The sequence below is a fragment of the Suncus etruscus genome, chromosome 14, assembly GCF_024139225.1.
Source record: "Suncus etruscus isolate mSunEtr1 chromosome 14, mSunEtr1.pri.cur, whole genome shotgun sequence".
In the NCBI taxonomy this organism is placed as follows: domain Eukaryota; kingdom Metazoa; phylum Chordata; class Mammalia; order Eulipotyphla; family Soricidae; genus Suncus; species Suncus etruscus.
The window spans coordinates 32147440-32168283 of record NC_064861.1 but is presented as its reverse complement, the minus strand read 5'-3'; the positions used below and the strand labels follow the sequence as shown (position 1 = coordinate 32168283).

General features: G+C 50.4%; 1 protein-coding gene across 1 annotated transcript in view; it reads right to left on the bottom strand.

Annotated features, from left to right (window-relative positions):
* The window catches only part of FSTL4 (follistatin like 4), a 336185-nt gene that overhangs the window by 80261 nt on the left and 235080 nt on the right, over positions 1-20844 (bottom strand). The window contains exons 5-6 of the mRNA XM_049786821.1: positions 15156-15349; positions 11498-11621 (exon numbers count right to left, since the gene is read on the bottom strand). Coding sequence (XP_049642778.1) covers positions 11498-11621; positions 15156-15349 — 318 coding nt within the window. The remainder of the gene's footprint in view (positions 1-11497; positions 11622-15155; positions 15350-20844) is intronic.

The following is a 20844-nucleotide window of genomic DNA, read 5'->3' as shown; positions in this document are numbered from 1 at the left end:
GTCTCACTCATTTATGGGTTTTAAGAAAAATAAAAGATATTTTTGCAATAATCCTCAGAGACAAAAAGAGGAGGGCTGGAAGGTCCAGCTCACGACATGCAGTTAGAGAAATAACACTGAGAACTATCATAACAATGTGAATGAATAAGGGAAGTGGAAAGCCTATATAGACTACTGGTGGGGGTGGGATGGGGAGGAGGGAGATTTGGGACATTGGTGGTGGGAATGTTGCACTGGTGAATGGGGGATATTCTTTACATGACTGAAACACAAGTATAATCATATTTGTAATCAAGGACCAGACTTGATGCATAAAAAAGTATATGATTTAAGAAAAAGTGCTTTTCATATCCCATCCTATCTGTGGTGTGTCTCTTGTGCTTTTGTGGGACCATAGCTCGATGACAGTCTGGCAGGGGCTGTACCTGTTTGAAACCCACTGAGTCTCCAGTCTCTGGAGTGTTCCTGCTCAAACAGGGCCTGCCTCCGGGACTAAGCATTCTTCAGCTGCAGAGCCACCTTGGGGGTTAGGAAGAGGTGCTGTTCAGGTAGGGGCCTTGGAGGGGACACCAATGAGGCATGCACAGGGCATGTTAGGCTGACCCTTCTGTTTCAGGTGTCAATCTGTCCTCCCCTGTCATATGTGTTGGTGACCCTGGGCCACAGTGCCCGGTTCAAGTTCCGGGCTCCTGAGTCTCAGTGGGTTGAATGTGAATGGGTGGCTGTATCTTTCCATGCCTTGATTTTCTCAATTCTAAAATGGGGAGAAATGGCACTATGGGTTGGGTAGGTCCAGCTCCCTGTGTCTCATATTCCACAGAGGCCAAGGCAGGACACACACAGACTCCGAAATGCCTATAAAATAGGGTGGCGTGGACCCCTAAGTCTACTGATGTGTCCTCAGCCTGCTGGGGTGAGCAGACTCTGGAAGCATATGGAGGACTGGCTGTGGGGTAGTGAGGGGTGGTCTGGCCACACCCCCTTTCTGGGACATATATCCCAAACCACTGGCACAATAGGACTAATAAACACCTCCAGATTCAAGTTCCTATCCGATTGGGGCCTGGTGCTACAGCACTTGGGTAGCAGATAGACTCTTAGGCTTTAGCCTGGTCCTCTGCATCTCAAGCCAGACCCTCAATTGCTACTGCTCTCAGGCAGAAGGGGCCTGAGGGCAGCAGTAAGGCCCTTTCTCATTGCTTCTAATGAGGGCCCCTCCGAGCAAGCGGGCAATGAATGGATTCACTCAGAACTGTGCAGTACAAGGCAAGCGCTTGGTAAACATCAACTAGTCATGCTCTTATTACTATTGAGATTAATTATGTAGCTTTGCAGGCAAGTTTGAAATGCACAGTGGGCCCCAAGGCTGTGCTTTCTGCCCACAGTGCAGGGTTGCCCTGGGCTGGCTCTCTACAACCTCCTCAGTGTGCCTGGCACAGAACTGCTGGCAGAGGTGCTCAGGAGCAAGAGCGCTCCTGCCTCCTCACTGGGGGCAAGACTGACACTTGCCTTTGCTCCAGTGCCTGAACCTGCCAGTGCTATGGCCTCAGAGAGGAGGGCCATCACACCAGAAGCTGCCTCCTATCACCTCCTGTCACCTCTGCTGAGGTGCTGGGCCAGAGAACAGCTGTCAGGGCTGCCTGTGGAATCCACCATCCTCTGCCTTCAGGGGCAGTTGAGTCAAGTCCCTTAGAGTGTCTCCAGCTGTGGGTTTGGAACAGGGCTGAAGCTCACCCCTGTCCTTCTACTGTTGAAGGGCCTGGGGAACATGCTGCCTCTTGGGACAAAGGCCATCTCTACTGCTGTTCTCAGTGGACAGTTTTTGGATCACAGGTATCCTTAAGTGCCTCAGCCTTCTGATTTTCAAGGGGGCAAATATGAGAAATGAAGCCTTTTTATTTATTTTTTTATTTAGGTTGCTCGTCTTACATGGTCTTACAAACAATTCTCAGGAGGCCCAGGAGCCCTTCCCGGTACTATTTGGTCAAGAGGGCCAGAAGGTCAATGCTGTCATGCCCTGAACTGTGGGGGAACCAGGGCCATAGCTGGCAGTGCTTGGGGGTGGCTGTACGATCTCCCCAACTTCTAACCCAGGTCTTCTCAGAGTTGAACAGCCCAGATTTCTGTGGGGCTATGAGCATTTCTTTTCTTGGGCTGGGGTTGAGGGTGGAGGGCGAGGAAGGGGAAGTAGATTTGTGCCACATGCAGTGACCCTGGTGGTGCTCAAGGGATCGTAAGAGGTGTTGGGGATTTGAACTCTAGTCTAATACATGCAAGGCAAGTCCATTACTCCCTGGACTCTCCCACTTGCCCGAAGGTTATGAACATTCCACCTGCCCTAATAGGGGTCTGTGGTCTAGGGGCCAGGGATGGTGCTTGTGAGTTGTGGCTTAGCCTTCACCGCAGGCAAGGTCAACAACGTCTCCTGACTTCTAAGCAGGTGGGCACACATGTGGAGAGAGGCTCAGGAAGTCCCCACTCCATCTCAAAATAGACAACCCAGCTGCACAATCCACTGCTGCTGCTGCCTCCCTGGCGTGGGGCTGCTTCTCATTCCAGCCAGGCAGTGGCCAAGCATGAATAATCCAAAGTAAACAGTCGGGTGTAAATGGTGGGGGCTGCTCTGCCCCTTTCATTACTTAGAGGATGCCAGAGGAATATCCTGGGTGGGAGGACCCATGGGTACTTCTTGTCCAAGGAGATGCTGCAGCTTGTGGCTCTCAACCAGCTCTTAGCCAACCCACCTCCCTGTACTGGGTGACATGTGACCAAACTGGGGTCATTGACTATGAATACGGGTGCTGGCTGCTCTGTGCTGACCCTGGAGCTGGAAGAGGACCCTGCTGTGCAGAGGCTCCATCAGACTGTTCTCAGGGATGAGCTGGGCCATGAGGCTCAGTCACCCTGGCTGCCTCTGAGGCTCCTATATGCACCCCTGACCTTTTCATAGATCCCAATCTTGTTCAAGAGCACACCCTCAGCCCCTCTTCTTCCTAAACCTAACAACCTGAGTTTCTTGGGCAGTGCTGGCCATCAGTGCTCCCTTTTGGCAGGTGGTATTTCTACCTCTGCCCCAAGCCCTGTAGATGGGGGTAAAGGGTCAAGCACCCCTACGGGCAATATACCCATGGGAGGGAAAGTCTGTATGCCACCATGTCGCTCATCCACTCCTGTTGCTCCCGGTGGCCTGGGAGAACCCCTGATGTTCTTTGAGTCCTTTCAGCTCAGTTCCAGGCCATCTTATACTGCTTGAGGTTCCCTGGGCCCTGTGCTCTTGTCACCCCACACAGTGGCACCTGGATAAGCCTTGAGCTGGGACTTCCTATGAGCACCCCCTCAGTGCCTTTCCCAGGTTCTGAGACAGCCCCGTGTTTTAGCTGTGATGTGAGGTGCTTTGTTCACCAGTATGTAGCTGTTGAGTTACTATGCTCTTCACCCAGGAGGATTGTAACCTCACGGATCAATCGTCTCTCCTAAGAAGAAAGACACCAGCCAGTGAGGGGGAGTGGGTTTTTGCCCATGCAGAAGCTTGTAGGTCTTGCTTATTCCCTGCTGAATCCAGATGGATCTCTGGCTCCTACGGAAGAAGGAAGATAGCAGGGAGGGCAAGTGTAGGGCTCCCAGAACCCCCAACTCTGGGCAGCCTGCATAAGAAGTGGGTGCTCAGGGGAAACTGGACCCCTTGTTACCACCCAGCCCAGAAGCCTCAGAGACATTTGCTTGAGACCAGACTTAGCCCTGCTCCTGGTATACACAGAGACAGGCAGCTTTGGGGGGATACATGAACCCCACCAAAACCACTGCGAAGAAAGCTGATAGGATGAAGGATAGCACCTCTCTGCCAACCAGTATCCCATGGAAGCACCCCTTATAGGCAGTGAGGCTTCCTCCTCGCAGGAGAACCCCCATAATTGCCCCCACTGCTCTCGGCTTTCATCTTCACCACATAGTCCTTTCTGAGGTGTATGTCAACCATCCACTGTATTCCCAGCTAAAGAACCCCATTAAGGGAAGCTCTAGGCTTCCTACCTCCTTTGCCCCCTACCCTACTCTCTCCCTGCTGCTCTTAGAGGGAGCCCCACTGTCCTTTCATGCTTCCTGAGATGGCTATCACTTTGTCTCTTCTGCTGCCATATGCCCAGGTTCCTGGGGGATAAGGAGATGCTCTCTAATTGGAGAGGGGGTTGAGTGACTGTCCTCAGGAGGGAAGGGCTGTGAGGGCAGGGAGGCTGCCAGGAGACCTGAGAGGTGCACAGGCCCTGGTCTGAGTTCTCCAAAGGCACGTGTCTGGCAGATGACAAGCTTGGCTTTATCTCCCCCATCCCTTAGGACATGAAACTCTTAGTCCTTCTGGTTTGAGGCCTTGTGTCTCGTGGGCTTAGTTCTGTCACCTGTATAGGCCCACCCTGGTGCTGGAGCTGTGAAAAGGCCAAAAGAAGCAGGTGCCCTCTGGGCTGGCATCCCTGGTGTCCCAAACTGGCAGCTTGTGCTTTGTTGCAGTCAGAGTGCAGCTGTGCGAGTGATTGGAGGAGAGTCTGGCATATAAGACGACTTTTGAAATGAAGAAAAGTCAACCGAAAATCGGGGGTTGTCTTATACGCCGAGTATATCCCGAAACACGTTTCAATATGCCGCTAAACGAAAATTGTCTGGATATTGCCACAAAACCAATTTCCCAACTCGATCCTGCACCAATCACTGCAAGGCTGCTCGGACCGCCTCTCTAGCTTAGCCAATCCAAGCAGGCTTTTGATGCATGCAAATTAGACGATGTTCTGTACCCGAACCTACACTGTAAAAAGCATGCTCAGATTGGCCAGTCAGAGGAAGTCTATTACATCGAATATAGGCCTAGACCTATGTTTTAACTGTAAAATTAGGGGGTCATTTTATATGCCTGGTCGTCTTATAAGCCAGAAAATACGGTAGCTACGGAAAGGGTTGGAGCGAAGAAAGGATCTGGACTTGAGGAGAAGGATCTGGGCTCAGAGATGTGGGGATGGGCGTGCCTGGGACACTGGGCCCTTCAGGCTATCTGAGGCATCCTTTGAGACATGGACAGCTGGGCATGCACATCCTATGCCCTCCAACTTTCCAACCCCCGGGAACAGGCTTGGAGGGACTGAGGTGTCTTGTGGGGCTTTAACTGCCTGGTGAAGGTCTCTAAATCCTCACAAAAGCTTGGTGAAAACATCTAGATTTATGAGGATAGTTCAGTGCTTTCTGGGTAAAAAGCTGACATTGAAATGTTTCTATGGTCTGTCTCAGGAATGAGATTCTGTCTCCTCTGCAGCCTTCTTTGAGTACTTTCTAACACTAAGAGTATCTCTGCTCTGTGCAGAATTGTGCCCAGGGGCACAACAGTAGGCTGGTGGGTGCTGTGAGGTGCTCTGTGAGCCCCAAGTCCTGTCTGCCACACTGAGGGAAGTGACGCCCACTACAGGAAGAACACACTTTGGCGTTACCCACTTCCCTCCAAGAGCGTTTCGGAAAGAGCCACTGCATCCTTCTCTAATGAGTTTTCTTTGCAATTTGTATATAATAGATTTTCAATAACAACCTGTAATTAGTTCATTTTCTCTTATTCAATTGCTCTTCTCTGAGGCCCTAGATAGCTCCCAGCTGGGGTCTCTAGGATGGAAGCTGTTGATAAGGCCTAAGGAACCTGGTCTGAACCCTCCATGAGGGGGCCAGGGCTAGGGAACCAGCACAGCTGCTTCTGCTCAGTGAAGTGGGGAGCAGAGAGGATCAAAGATCCTGATTCCTGTGGTGGGGGGAGAAAGAGGAAAGGAGAGGAGAAGAGAGGAGAGGAGAGGAGAGGAAGAAATAATGAGGAGAGAGAGAAGAGAGAGAGAGAGGGGAGAGGTGAGAGAGGAGGAGAAAGAGAGGAGAGAGAAGAGAGAGGAGAGAAGAGAGGAGAGAGAGGAGAAGGAAGGAGGGAGGAAAGGAGAGAGGGAGAGGGAGGGGGAAAGAAAAAGAGTGAGAGAGAGAGAACACCCCCCTCATGTCCAAGCCAGGATGCAGGTTGCCTTCTCTGGGGTCCAGCTGGCATCTCAGTCCCAAGAAGTCTCCTTGCTGGCACCCACCCCTATGCTGCTTGCCCTGCTTCTGGACTTTTGTCGCATGTGCTCTTCCTGTGCCCTGGCCGGCCAGCCTATTCCATAAGTGGACAGATGCTTCAGGGTGCCTGCAGAAAGGAGAGGGGTCATGTACCCCATTTCCCAGGAGGGTCTTGCTCCTCTAGGCTGACATTGGGGGCAGACATTGCTGTGATGCTGGGACCGCACTACTGCTTCCTTCACAGTCTGACCCTGAGTCTCAGTGCCTGTGACTTTGTTCAAGGACTGTGCCTCCTTCTATCCTGAAGCTTGCCACAGCCAGTGTGGGGACCTCTAACTCTCGGTGGGGGGTGGTGGAGATTGACTCTGCCTGTGATGGACCCTGGACCCTATGCCGAGTTTAAGAGGAAAAAAGCCTACATGTACTCTGGTTAATTTTCCTTCCTGGTGGAGCTAAGTGGGGTCTGCAGGAGCCATTCTGGGGCCTTCCTGTGCATCCATAGGCAGGAGGTAGAGAAGGCTGAGCAGTAGCAGAACCAGAGATCGGAAGGAACCTGATTTGGATTAGAGGCTCTGAGCACGATGGCTGGGACAGAGGCCTTGCCCTACTGAAAAAAGCCTGGATGCACTCATCTCCAGGGCTGAGGAGCCCTTTCTGGCCTGACTGTGACCTGTCCCAATGTGGAATTCTAATGAAGTCCCCCTGGAAACATGCAGAGGCCCTCTGGGACCCTGGTAACCCTACAGTGTGTAGCCCCATGGGCTGACCCACGCACATTTCTGTCAGTTTCAGCCCCTCATTAAGGGCTTTCTGGGTGCAGACTCTTGCAGCCTCCTGCCAGCAGCCCTCTCCCATGGAGCCCCTGGTGTGAGGGCATACAGGAAGTCCTGATGTGACCCAGGGGTACATGGTTTGGGGCACACCCTGCCCTCTTTTGCCACCACTGCCCTGCTGAATCCTGCCCATATAGGCACCTATCACCATGTAATACCATACAAACTGCTTTATAAATATGTCTCATTTTTACATTCTTATAAATATGTCTCATTTTAGCCCTGTGAATTGTGGGGTTCTCAGGCCTGATAATTTACAGGTGAGTGGTTGGAGCACAGGCCATATGCCTTGTGAGGATTTGTCCCAGCTCAAACTCAGAGAGACCTGGAGGCGAGTCCAGGTCCCTGGGTGCTCAGTGGAAGGTGTGAGGAGCTTAGCAGTTGAGGGAATAGAGATTGAGGAAGACTTCCTGGAGGAGATGACACTGAGCTGGACTTGAACTCAAGAACACTGGGATAGTGGGGATGAGGGATTCTTTGCCAAGAATGAGTGCTGATGAGTTGCTAAAGTGTTTAAATGATGGAGAGGTCTGAAATTAGACACTGGGATTCAAGTCCACTTCTGCTCCCTGATGGTCATGAACTCTAGATTAGTTATAGAGTCTCATTGTCTTCATTGGGAGAACTGGACAAAGCAGCCTGTAGCAGCCCGGGGTCCAATGTTAAGCTGCACAGTGCAAGTTATGCACAAAGAACTTCCAAACTGGATGAACTAACAGTCATTAGAGCGCTGACAAGTACTCAGCACTCAGGAAGCTGCTTCAGGGGACATGGCAGTGGTGACACGCCACCTCTTAGAAGCCCCGCTCTCTTCATGAGAAGAACTATGTCTATGCCAAAGAACCACCTCTGTCTTTTGAGGCAGAGAGACACACAGACTATCTCCTTGTCTCTGTCTCCCTGTTTTAGTGTGTCCTATGGCCCCCTCCTCAGCCTTGGGACTCATGTCCATCTCAGCAGCTGTCCCAGCACCGGAGCTGTACCAACCTGGAGAACAGCTCGTAGGGTCCCCGTCACTCTCCAAATCCAGGAGCTGAGTCCTCAAAAATGCAAACAGTCCTCTGGCACCTGCTACTCACAACCCCCAATTCAGACAGCAGGCATGATACGAGAAAATTCTATCTGTGAATCTGCATTGTATGAGCTCACCCCAGTGCTTTTCAAATAGTGGGGGGCGCTGTCCAGGGGGGGCACGAGGTTCCTAAAGAGGGCGCATTTGACCTCGGCAAACACTGTCATAACAAGCTAAACCCTGTGTTTATGTCTCTGTATGTCTCTGGAGTTGAGAGTTGCTGTGTTCTGCTTCAAACCCCGCTTTGAAAAGCTATGCATTGCAAAATGTGCTCATTGTAGCCATTCATCCAGACATCACCTCTGATTAAAAAATCAGCTCAAATTATTTTATATATTTTTATTTTGCAGGTTAAAGTTTTTTTTTAAATAAAGATACTATTTACAGTGGTGGGGGGCGTGAAAAATATTTTCTTCTTCCTAGGGGGGCATGACAGAAAATAATTGAGAAGCACTGGCTCACCTCAAGATGAGGACAAGCAGGGAAGAGGGCTGTGTGGTGCCAGAGTGCTCCTGCTCACGTGGCATGGCTCCCTGGCAGTGCTGGTGACAGGTGTCATTCTAGAGGCCACAGCTGGGGGCAGAGTCATGTATGTCCTTCTGAGTTGTGGCAACAATGCAGTCCATCCACCCACAAAGCCACTGGGCACCTCCGTACCTGCTTGCCAGAGCTGTCTTGAAAATAGGGATCCGTGGGGAGGAAGCTATGGTGGTGTTTTCTGATGCCTGAAGCTTACAGATGAGTGCAGTGAGGGGAGTCAATGGTGCAGCACCCCAGGTTCTTCTGTCCTGGGCTGCCTTCGGACAACCTGCATCTCTCTCACGGGGGTCCCTGAGCCCACCTCACACCACCCTTGATCCCGCACCTGGAGCTGCTGAGCCAATCTTTGCTTTGCCTTCCACCCATTTGCTGGGGCTGCTCTCAGAGGGTTAATTAAAAGGACAAGAATCTGTCTTACAAAAAGCTAGAAGAAACCTGGAATGAATTTAAAGCCAGAGAAATAGCCTCACTTCAGCAACATGTTTCTCCCATGACCCCAGTCTAAGTATCCAGGAAAGTGTAAAAGCATACATTATTGAGATGCTTTTTAAAGGGGCAGCCTTCCCATTAATGTGCACTGGTGAACAGACAGGCATTGCTTGTGAGTTCCCCAGGGGCCCTGGAGCTTGAGTCTCAACTCCATAGTAGGAAGGGGATAGGGTAGGGTGGAGGGTGCAGGAAAAAGGGATGGGTGTGTGCTGGGAGACTATCAGAGAAGGTGTAGTGATAAATAGGTGAAGAAAGAAGCCCTACAGTTAAACTCACTGCTCAGTGAGCAAAGCCAGAGCCCTAGCACCATCTGACTGACAGACATGGTCAAGGGCTCTGACCCTTCCTGAGAAGATTCTTTCCAGAGCCAGGAGGAGGAGGGCAAAGTAGCTGCCACTATGAACTTGCTCAGCTGATTGTGGCAGTCACCAGACCACTTTTACCCTTGGTCAGCTGCAGACAACGAAGACACTATTGGCTTATTGGTGGTAGAAAACACAATTTAAGAGCCCTCCCAGTCCCTAAATGTATACACTACATATTTCTCCAGAGAAAGTGCCTCAAGCACATCCTTGCCTAAAGTGACTGTATGAGACTCAGCCTACAGACCAGCTCTAGCTCTGTCTTGGACCTGGCTCCCTGGCTAGAGAAACACAGGAGCAGGAAGGTTATTTCAGGCACAACCACAGCCCATCCTATCAGCTCCAATTTTTCTACCTGAAACCAAGTATTGCAGCCAATATGTGTCAGAGATAGGCTCTGTGCTTTAGAGAAACCTCTCAAGTTCATTGGTTTAAGGGTAATGCATCATGCGTCCAAGTCTCATTTCAATGACCTCGTTAGCAGTCATAGATCCATATGTTCATCCCCAGAGTGATTAGAATGTGGTCTAGAGTGTCTGTGACTGTGAAAAGCCACAGCAACCTAGTAATCTGAGGGGCCATGTCTCGCCTGCTCTTGCTGGGCAAACTCATTCACCAGTGTCCTTAATGGTGCAAGCTTCCCTTTTATGGCTTGTCTGTTCTGTGGGCTGGGCTGTGATGAATGGTTTGGCAGTCTGGTTCAGAACCAGGCCAAGGCAACAGCAGCATCTAATTTGCTTTAAAGATGATGATCAGAAAGCTTTGCAAAGGAGCCAGGAAGGAACGTGGTATTGCTCCACACAAGACTCATGGCCAGAGGCTCTGTGGCACCCTCTCCCCTCCCATCTGGGCAGTTCAGACTCACAATGACCCGAATTAGTGAAGCCTGCCTTTCTGTCATGTCCAGGCATGAGTCCGCTGCCCAGCTTCCTGATCTGCTCTGGGTTGCAGATAGGAGTTTCTGAGAAGATGCTGTCTAATGCCAGTCTCTGCTCAGACACCACTGTGGGCCATGAATGCTGCCTGGAATACCCCAAATCCCAGAAGTACAGCCTTGGTCCCAGGCTCTTTGAATGCACTAGCCTTGCTTGTCACAGTACCCTCTGTAGCAGGTCCGAGCACCAACAGTCTCCTACTCTGGCCCCCACTACACAGCTCACTCCTTGCCCTTGTTCTATGAATGAGCATCATCCAGGGGCTCAGGATATGTTGGGGGCAAGGTATAAGCTGAAGATAGAGGGGTGGGGTTTGTTCATTACATAAAAATGGTTCTCCCAGAGAAGAAGCTGCCCCTATCTTTGGGTAGCATGTGTGTCAGGTTGCCCTTGAATTTGGGACTTCCGATTGCTGCTCAGAGCACCCTCTGTCTTCTCTAGGGATCCCACCTCTCTTTGACCTGGGCTCTCCATCCTTGAGGGGGCGACTGCTTTTTCCCCTTCCAGGCCACACCTCTAAAATCCTTCAAATGGGGTCAAATCAGAGCCTGGGGATACCCCTAAGACCTTCTCCCTCCATGATGTGTGGTTATCTACACCTGTATGCCTTCCCAGATTCACTTAAATTGCCATTCTAGGCCACTCAAACCACAATGAGAAAAACCTTTACTCAGAAGGAGCAACCAGAACTTCCTACTCCTCCCTTACCCACTTTACCCTTTTCTTTTGGAGGGGTGGTTTGGACCACACCTGTCAGTGCTTATGGATCACTCTGGCAGATTTGGGGAACTATATAGATAGCAGGAATTGAACCTAGGTCAGCTGCATACATGGTAAGGATCCTCTCCTGTCTTTTTTTGAGTTTTGTTTTGTTTTGGGGCCACACCCAGCAGTGCTCAGGGATTACTCCTGGCTCTTTGCTCAGAAATCACTCCTGGCAGGCTCAGGGGACCATATGGAATGCCAGGAATTGAACCCAGGTCTGTCCTGGGTCGGCTACATGCAAGGTAAATGTCCTACTGCTGAGCTATCTCTCTGGCCCCTATTTTACCCTTTTAAACACCTCAGGCTTACTGCAAAATAATGTTAACGGCTTTTGCCTTGACAAGCCCAAGAAGAGGCCAGGATAGACTGTAGAGCTGAGTGTGAACAGCATAGTTGCATGAGAGATGGTGTGAGCAGTATAGTTGCATGATGTGGACTTACGGAAGGCTGTGTAGAGCTCCTGCAGCGTCAGGGACCCATCACTATTGTAGTCATCGAAGCGGAGGAGGTCACCTGGCGAACACCCCAGGAAATCTCCCTCCTGGTCTTGCTCCTTCAGCTCATGCTGTGGGGGAAAAAGGGAACAGAGTGTGGGTCAGATAAGGGCTGTGGGAACTGTTGGGAGGTGGCTCAGGAGTGTGTGTGTGTGTGTGTGTGTGTGTGTGTGTGTGTGTGTGTGTGTGTACATGCACATGGGTGCACATTGGGAGCGAGAATTCCAGAAGCAGGGCTGCACTCATGGCCCTTTGGTTCCCTCTTGTCTGACTTTCTCAATTTGTAGAGGACAAAACTGAGTCTTGGGGGGGGGGATATCCTCATGATCACACAGTCATAGGGGGTAGAACTGAAATGACAGTTCCATGTCACTCCCAGAGAAACCCCCAGATCTTCTCTGATGAGTAGAGTCCCTGGAGCCAACTAGTCAACCTCTTAATGCTCCCATGGAAAAACCAAAGAGAAGGATCTGAGAAAATAAATACATTAAAAATGTCACTCTTCAGCTGGGGTGGTTGGAAGGTCATGCCTGGGGTTTGTGGGGATCCTCTTGACTCTCATCAGGCACATTAGTCTCAGGGTAGCACTTCCTACCACAGCAATCCCCACTCCCCTTAATTTCTGCCTCCTGTCCTACCTAAGTCACTGATGTCTGCCCTGGGGATCAAGAGTGGGTTCGTGGGGTTCTCTCTCTGCTGTGGCCTGGACTGCAGAGCTCAGAGGCCTCCAAGCATCAGTAGCTAGAAGGAGGCTAAAGGCGAATCCCAGGCCCCTCTCCCAGATGGAATCTGAGATCTGGGTCTTGCAGGGACAATGCACAGAAGAAAATACTGTGCTTTATCTGGGAGGAGGGTTAGGGATGGCAGAGAGACACTTTTTCCTTTAACTGTCTCAACTTGGCCTGCCATATTAAAGGCAATTTAATATGATAATGTTACACACACACACACACACACACACACACACACACACACACACACACACACACACACACACACACACACACCAGCCCTTCACCCAGTGACTAGGAGCATTCGATAGAAGGGAGATCAACCGTAACGCCTGAAATCAATCTTCCAAAGTAAGAAATTTCCCTTTGTCTATTTCTACATTGGAAATTGATTAACTTTTCATTGGACCTACAAGTTTTTCCCTGACGCCTGTGATTCGGTGTCATAAAAAGGGCCCACTTGAGCTGGGCTCTGCTTGGCAGATTTATGAAATAGATTTTAAAGATGTTAAATTTTAAAAAGGAAATTATTGTCCAATTACCATGCTGACTAATAGCCTCAAGTGCTTGGGGGCATGCTTCTGCCAGGTCCTAAACAATGTACCCAGGTTCCCTCTATTTACCTGGCAGTTTCTGGAAGGCTCCTGGGATACTGAAACACCTGTCCTATGTGCCCAGCCCTGGCCTGTGAGAATACCATCTAGCTCTTGACCAGAGAACCTAACCAATAGTCCTTGCTCTTCCCGGAGTGATCTAGGTCTTCTGTGGGATCCTGGCTCAGCAGACATGGCGGGGGGGGGGGGGGCAAGCTGAGCTGGGGTGGCCATAGTCTTCAGTCTGCAGTTCCCAGTTGAAGACAATTCTGGGGGGATTGGCAGTGGGGATATTGGAGAGGACTTTGCACTGCAAAAATATTTGGGCAACAGTTCTGGACTCAGGTTTTAGGTGTGTTGGGTGTCCCAACAAATCTTGGGAGTATCTGGAGTAGTCTGCTGCGAGTAGTCTGTGTTGAGAGTGCATGGTTGGGGGTAGTGACATGCCCGTCCCCCTCCCTTCCCAGGCACATTGGAGCTTCTATTCCCTTGTCTCAAAATGCCTGTGAAGTGAAGTGGACAGCAGAATCTACTGCAGGTGACCACAAGAGTAAAAGGAGATACTCATAAGAATAATAAAAAGGAAAGAGACAATGACCCTGGCCATTCTGACCTACTGAAAATATGGGCCTCTCCAGGCACCATGCCCTGGGTCTCATTTGGTTGAATCCAGTCCTGCCACTGACCCCAAGATTGCTGACAGAGAATAGAGGCTCAGATGTGAGCTTGGTCCACCAATATGTCCTTACTTGGACATAGGTGGGTGGCCGGAAACCTGTGTTCTCAGTCTGCATTTCATCATAGGGATTTCTAGAGCATTTTTTATTTTGTTTTGTTTTGGAATCACACCCAGTTGCAGTAGGGTTATTCCTGGATCTATGCTCAGAAATCACTTCTGACAAGCTCAAGGAACCATATGGGATGCCAAGTATTGAACCCAGGTGAGTTGCATGCAAAGCAAATGCTCTACATGCTGTGCTATTGCTCTGGCCTCTCTAGGGCATTTTCTTATTGTTCTTTTATGGGGATCTTCTCAGGAGATCTGGGGACCACACTGGCAATTTTCAAGGGTCTGAAGATAAAATATTGATCAGGCTCTGCAAATATGGGGTTACCTAAGTTACCCCTACCATGGTGTTGGGGGCTTCCAGGGCCATATTTGGCAGTGCCTAGGAGTCTCCAGGATTACACAAGTTCAATTCCAATGTAGGGGGTTGAATCTGGGTTGAGCACATCACCCTAAATGCCACCTGATCTCTCTTGGGTATTTCTGGTGTTACATTGCCAGGCAGGCACTGAGCAGTGCTTCTCACCTGCTCTTTGTGCCCTGGCAGAGGTGTTGGGAAGGCTACTGAGCCATTTCTTTCCAGCTACCTCATTCCCATGTCCTATATTCTGGTGAACATTCTGTGGTTCCTGTAGGAGAGCTGCCACTCCTATTTGGGGGCCAGTCTCTCTTGGGGTTCTCTACAACTGCAGGACCCTGGGTCTCATGGATAACTCTCAAAGCAGGGCAGGAGGCAGAGGCTCCAGGGTTGCAGCCTGTGTCACCCCTCAGGAACCAATGGGCCCTCCTGTTGCATGACTTGGCTTTGCAGTTAAACAAATCACTATATGTATTGCATATGTGGAGGGATGGAGATTCCCCAAGACCCTATTAAACTGTCTCTCCAAGTGAAAGAGCAATGCCTGGGGGTGGACATTGCCTTCCTGGGACCAGGCAGGCTGGGGTTTGAGTTCTTGATCTTTGGACACTTGAGAAACCTGTGTTACTGCTCCAAGGGTATGTGGAGGGAACCAAAATTATTTTTGAGTGAGTGGGGAGGGGAGGAGCCACTTCGGGTGGTATTCAGGGCTAACTCTTGGCTCTGTGTTCAGGAGTCATCCTTGGGGGGTGCTTAGGGATCCATATGAGGTATCAGGAATCAAACTGGAGATGGCAAGGCAAAAGCTATTTTAATCTTCCTGCAGGAGCAAATAAGGGGTTCAGGGAGGAGAGTGGAGTTCCAAGTCGCCATATCAGAGATGGGCCTCTGGAAAGTCTGTCAGCCAATAGAGAGTAAGCAAGCTTGTCTGTGAACAGAGGCAGGAAGGGGGCCACATCATGACTTTGTTCTCACATAGCCTAGAACTGGTGCTTTCCAGGCTCCCTGGAGAGAAGGGCTTCCCCTGTAGGAGAGGCCTCCTGAGCATCCCTTCCAGTAAAAACACCTCCCTGTCTCCTTGCTGATATGTGCCCCGGGAAGGGAGAACCCACCCTATCCCCATGTGGTCTTCTCACCTGAGCCAACTCCGAACCATCCAGGCGGCCATCTCTGTTGGTGTCTAGTTGTTGGAACAGTGCTTCCACTAACAGGCGCTTCTGGGAGGCAGGCTCCTGCCTGTGGTCCCCTCCTTCCAGGGGCTGCAGGCGGGCCTGGAGCACCAGAAGGACATTCTTTAGGCGGGAATAGTCGGCCATGGAGCATGAGTCACCTGTGAAACAAAGGGAGGTTACTGGGTCTCATGAAAACATACCCACGTGTTCTCTGCAGCCCTCTTGGGTGTTTATTTGGAGCAGTGCATGGTACTAAGGCAGTCAGGGGGAATCTGTGTGTCCATCTGTTCATCAACCTACCTCAGAGTCCTGACTATGGGCCAGTCAGAATGGGGACTCCAGGGGGAACTTTGGTGTGGGGGAATGCAATCCCCTGTAGTAGCTTTAGAAAAAGCATCCCCAAGACTATGCTACAAGAGCTGGTCTTTGCCTTAATCCTACTTTAAAAGCTGCTTCTGAGTACTTGGGCTCACTGACGAGGGAGTTTTAGTTAACAGGACTAATAAGCCTTGTGTAAGTTAATTAGGTACACTCCCAGGGCTGGATTACTTTAAAACAAACATATGTATACAACTCTAGGGCCAGAAAAAAAGGCAAAGCACTAGCTTTAGGGACTTAGAAGTTCCTTGTTTAGTTGGGCCTCTCCAGGCATTCATTTCAGGCTCACTGTTGCCTCAAAGCACATTGGCCTGGCCCAGTCCAACCCTGCAGATGGGGTACTTCCTGCCCCTGCTGAATTCTGGAGTACAGATTTAAACTGCTTCAGAGGCAGACAGAATGAAGGCCAACCCGTTGCTGGAGTGCCTCATCGTCTCCCAGGCAGGGCTTGCGTCTCAAGCAGAATGGAGAACACAGGTTTTGGGGTATCTGGCTGCTGCTGTGTGTAACCCTGAAGAGATAACTGTGATGGTGGGGAAGACAGCAGCCCTCATATCTGCTCTGAGGGGAAGAGCTGAACCACACACCCAGGCTCAGTCGTGAGACTCCCAGTGAGGACTCCCAATACTACAGCTGTCCCTCAGCCTTGGAGGCGTCCCAAGGGAAGTGTCCTGGTGGGGAAGAGGTGTTGGGGAAGGAGACATTCTTCTGGGCCATGTGCCCCACCCTTCTGTACCGTGGCATTGCCAAACCACTTCCTCTTATGCTTATTTGTGTTTCTAGATTTTCTTCCAATTTAGGGTCAATTGATTCTCTTCAGAAATAGATGCTGGGACCATTTCCTCCTGCATGTTTATTTAGGAAAAAAAATCAATGATTATGTTCAATACAATAAAATCTATTTGCTCCTTGGGAGTCTCCATGCTCTGACAAGAATGGCTTCAGGCTCCCTACATGTGCCACTCCCCCATCCCCATGGCCTACTAGGAGAGCCATTCCCAGCATCTCTGAGGGGCCTCTCTGTCAGCAATACCCATGGTCATACCTGTACAGATGCCTGGATTTGAAAATCATGAGCCATCACTCACCCAAACTCCCCTTAAACCAGGGAAAATTGTGTGTGTTAGGTTGGAGGGAACTCTGGATTTTTCTTCCAGGGTGTGGAAAGAAGTGATGGTTCCATCCAAATCTTGTTCATCAGCCTCCACAGGGTGAACTGGGCCCTAGCAAAGGTGCGAGTTGGGCTGATGGGAGTGTCAGGCAGAGGTAAAGCTGTGCAGATCTGCAAGAACTATACTGGGGTGTCTGCCAGGCTTTCTAGGAGGGTATGGGATCCTGCTCAGAGTATTGAGGCACAGTAGACAATGGAAAGACCTGGGATTGCTCAGAGGCTCCCCTCACAAACCCCAGGCTCCCAGAGGCCATCCAGCAAGCCACTGAACACAGTGCAGGGACAGTTACTCCTCTACTCCAACTCTCTCTGGCCTTAGAGCTGCCTGCTGCCCCAGGACATGCACAATGGTCAGAACTGGGATCTACAGGCAGGTTCTAGGCCTCCCCAACGTACAACTCTCTGCTCCCTTGCTTGCTCCTTCTGATCACATTTATTTCACCCAGTGTTCGGCATATCACCCAGGCCCACACCCACCTCCCAGCAAGAAGCTCTGTTCATAGTTTGACATGGGCTGAGGGGAATGGTGGATGGGTGCCCCCTGCTCCAGATCAGGTCCCTGAACCTCTGTATCTTGCATTTAGGGAGCAGCAATTACTGATACCCCATGTGCCAGAGGCAGGCCACTGGTATCCAGTCCAGGGCACTCAGGTATGTGGAGATTTGGGGAAGAATTATCTCTAAAAGAGGGGTGCAGAGTGCCTGGGGAGTCAGGAGATGGCAGGAGTGGGGAGTTGGGGGGTATAAACAGAGCAAGAGAAAGTGAAGGGCCAGAACCTGAGATGATAGGCTCCTAGCTCAATTGAAAAGACTCCTTTGTCATTCGTTATCTTCTTTCCTGATAACCTAAACCCCTCTCCTGGTGCCTGGCCAGAACTGGGTCCTGGGTTCTGATCTGACCCCAGGAGCTTCTGGCAGAGAAACTTAAATTTCTGCTCATCCCAGAAACCCTTGGGCATGAAACAAGGTTCAGGTCAGGACCTGGCTGAGCTCTGAAGCGCTGACATTGACTTCCTGTCTGAGTCTTGGGGAAGGGTATCCTGGGCACCTGAGGAAAGCCATGCTAAGAGAGGGGGTTTCTGAGCTCACCCTGGTGACACCTCTGATAACCTTTTCCTGTGGACCCTTCTTTCCTAGACACACATGATTCACTAAGCAGTGAACTAGGCAGTGAACCCTGCACTCCTGATTTTGGGGGGACTCAGAGAGAAATGACTCATGAGTCTAAGGGAGAGAGAGGGCCAGAGGGGTTGCACATGTGCAGAAAACAAAAACAAAAACAAAAACAAAAACCACCACCACCAACAACAAAAATAAATACTCCTCAATGCCTATGACTTCCCCAGTCACCAGAATCTGCCTGAAGGTATGTGGGAACCTCTGCTTGGGTATGGAGAATAGTCCCTTTCCCAATCCTCCTCCTTTCCTCCTGATATTTCCTATTTTTGAGCATGAATAGAATATCCACATCAGAAGTTGTCCTTTCCGAAGCTCACCACAAAGAGTGGTGAGTGCAGTTAGAGAAATAAATACACAGAGAACTTTCATAACAATGTGAATGAGTGAGGGAAGTAGAAAGCCTGTCTAGAGTACAGGCGGGGGTGGGGTGGGGAGGAGGAAGATTTGGGACATTGGTGGTGGGAATGCTGCACCGGTGAAGGGGGTGTTCTTTACATGACTGAAACCCAACTACAATCATATTTGTAATCAAGGTGTTTAAATAAAGATATTAATAAAAAAAGAAGTTGTCCTTTCCATGCCCAACACCCCACACTTATGGGGATGGGGAGCAGCAGACATGGAAATGGGCCACTTGCTGCTCCTGCCCTGGGACTTGGCCAGCACTGTACCTCCATCTCTGTACTATGTTTTCTGCAGGTGTATCAGTAGTTGAAATCAGCAATCCCTGTCTGGGCTTGCTGAGGGTGAGGACCTGGGGCTCTAGGAGGAAGTCTACCTGTTTTGGATATGAGCAGGATTTAGTTCTAGCCTGACCTGGGGCCCTCAGCCCAGTAGACAGTGTCATGATGGTGGGAAGGCAGGGCCATGCCTTCCAGAACCCCTGCACAGGGAAGTTTCCTACCTGGGAGTGGGAGGGTGGGGATGGTGGAATGATCTGTAGAAGGGGCTAGGGAAGGGGATCAAGACCAGCAGGGCCACCATATAAGGATGCTAAGAGGGTGGCAGGATCTGCTAAGGGGGTGCTGTTACATGGTGAGCAAGAGGGCTGGGGATCCCAGAGAAGTTTAGGAGTTTGGGGACACTGCCAGTGAGACTCAGCCAACAGGACTGGTGGCTCAGTAAGAGGGCCCGAGGATATGGTCCTGCTCAGGCCCTGAGGTGCCAGGAAAGAGGGCCAACCTGGAGATGCTTGGAGAACCATAGGGTGCTTGAATCTGAACTTAAGGTTCTGGGGTGTGTGTGTAAAACATATTGTAATGGAGTTGGAGTGATAGTATAGTGGGTAGAGCTGGCTGACCTAGGTTTGATCTCCAGCATTCCAGATGGTTCCTGGAATATTGCTAGGAGTTATTCTTGAATGCAGAATCAGGCGTTACCTATGAGCATCCCTGGGTGTGGCACCTTCCCCAAAAAAACCAAAAAAGAAAAAAAATACATTCCAGAGGCCACTGTGCTATATCCCCAATTCTAGAAAATGATCAGAGAAATAGCTTTGGTGTGGTGAAAGCCTCAGAATGAACTGGGAATATTCTGGGGTGTCACACTCCTATCCTCCTACTCTGAACACCACCCTTCAAGCTGGATGCCCTCTCACCAGCTTCCTCCCTTGTTCTTGGTCTCTTTGGGGGTCACTCAATCTCCAGATCCAAAGTCCTTTCTGCTCACTTCCCAGACAGAGGAGCACCCTGGATGAGGTTTGTCTGAGTTTGGGCTCTACAAAAAAGCTCCAGAATCAGGGATGTGGGGTGAATGAGCACTTGGTTGTGACTGTTCAGAGCAAGGTGGACTGCTGCTGTATCCCCAGAGGCCTTGGGGAGACTGCTCTGTACCCTCAAGAGCTGCTCTACTCAGGTGTGGGCGCAGCACTGTCTTACCACTGTCCTTATCTGCTCCTGAATGCCCAACAGCCACTGTTGAGCTCCCCATGTTAGGATCCCAGCAGAATCCTGAGGTCTGGAAGGGCCTCCAGTGAAGAGGGAGTGGTTCTGTTTAAGAGTCCCTAGCATTGCCTCCTGAGATTTCATGTCTTTGCTGGGGATGAGAAACTCTGCCCTGCCACCCCAGGTGGCTATGTATGCCAGTTCAGCTCTACTCTATGATAACTGTCACATGTTGTAAGCTGGATGGAGCCCGGAATGGGCGTTCACCATCTCCTCCACAGGACAGGCAGAGGGACCCTCCAGAAAGGTCATGAGGATGAACTTTGCAAAGTTCTAGTGACTGCCCTGGGTGAAATGGGCACCAGTGCCTCAAGCAAGCACTGTGACTCAGTCACAGTCATCTAGACCCGTGTCTGACAATAGCAAGGATATCAGTGCGTGTTGGACCACAGAAGCCTGCAGACATCCCTGCTCTGGTGACAATCAACTCCGACAGGACACACAGGTATAGAGGACATTCTGGCTTCCAATCAGCACACATGTATATACATGTGCACACATGTATATTTTGCCTGTTCCCAGCCCAGACCTTATTTGGCAGATAAAATATTGATCAGCCTGCTGAGGAGCCCAGAATGTGATACTATTTTCATGTCAGAACGTGGTAATGAACTGCATTTATCAAGACCATTCTCCACAAGAAAGGTCAGCCACGGATCTGGCTAAGTTGTTATGACACCTCATTAATCTAGTTCCCTCAATTATTGTCCCTCTTTGAAGAGTCCTATGGTTCTCCCCTTTCAGCCTCACTCCCTGCACACAGAGGGAGATGATTCAAGAACTGGTACAGCGGCTCTACACTGAATTCTTTGAGCTGAGAGATAGAAAGTGGGTAGAGGGCTCTGGAATTAAACGTCCATCAAAGGATGCTTCTGTCACAAAACAAAGGGAAGCAAGGAGGCCAGGGTGGATATTCCTGTATCACACCAGATCCTCAATTTGATGGGGGGCGGGGGGGGGGGTTTCAACCCACCGTGCTCTC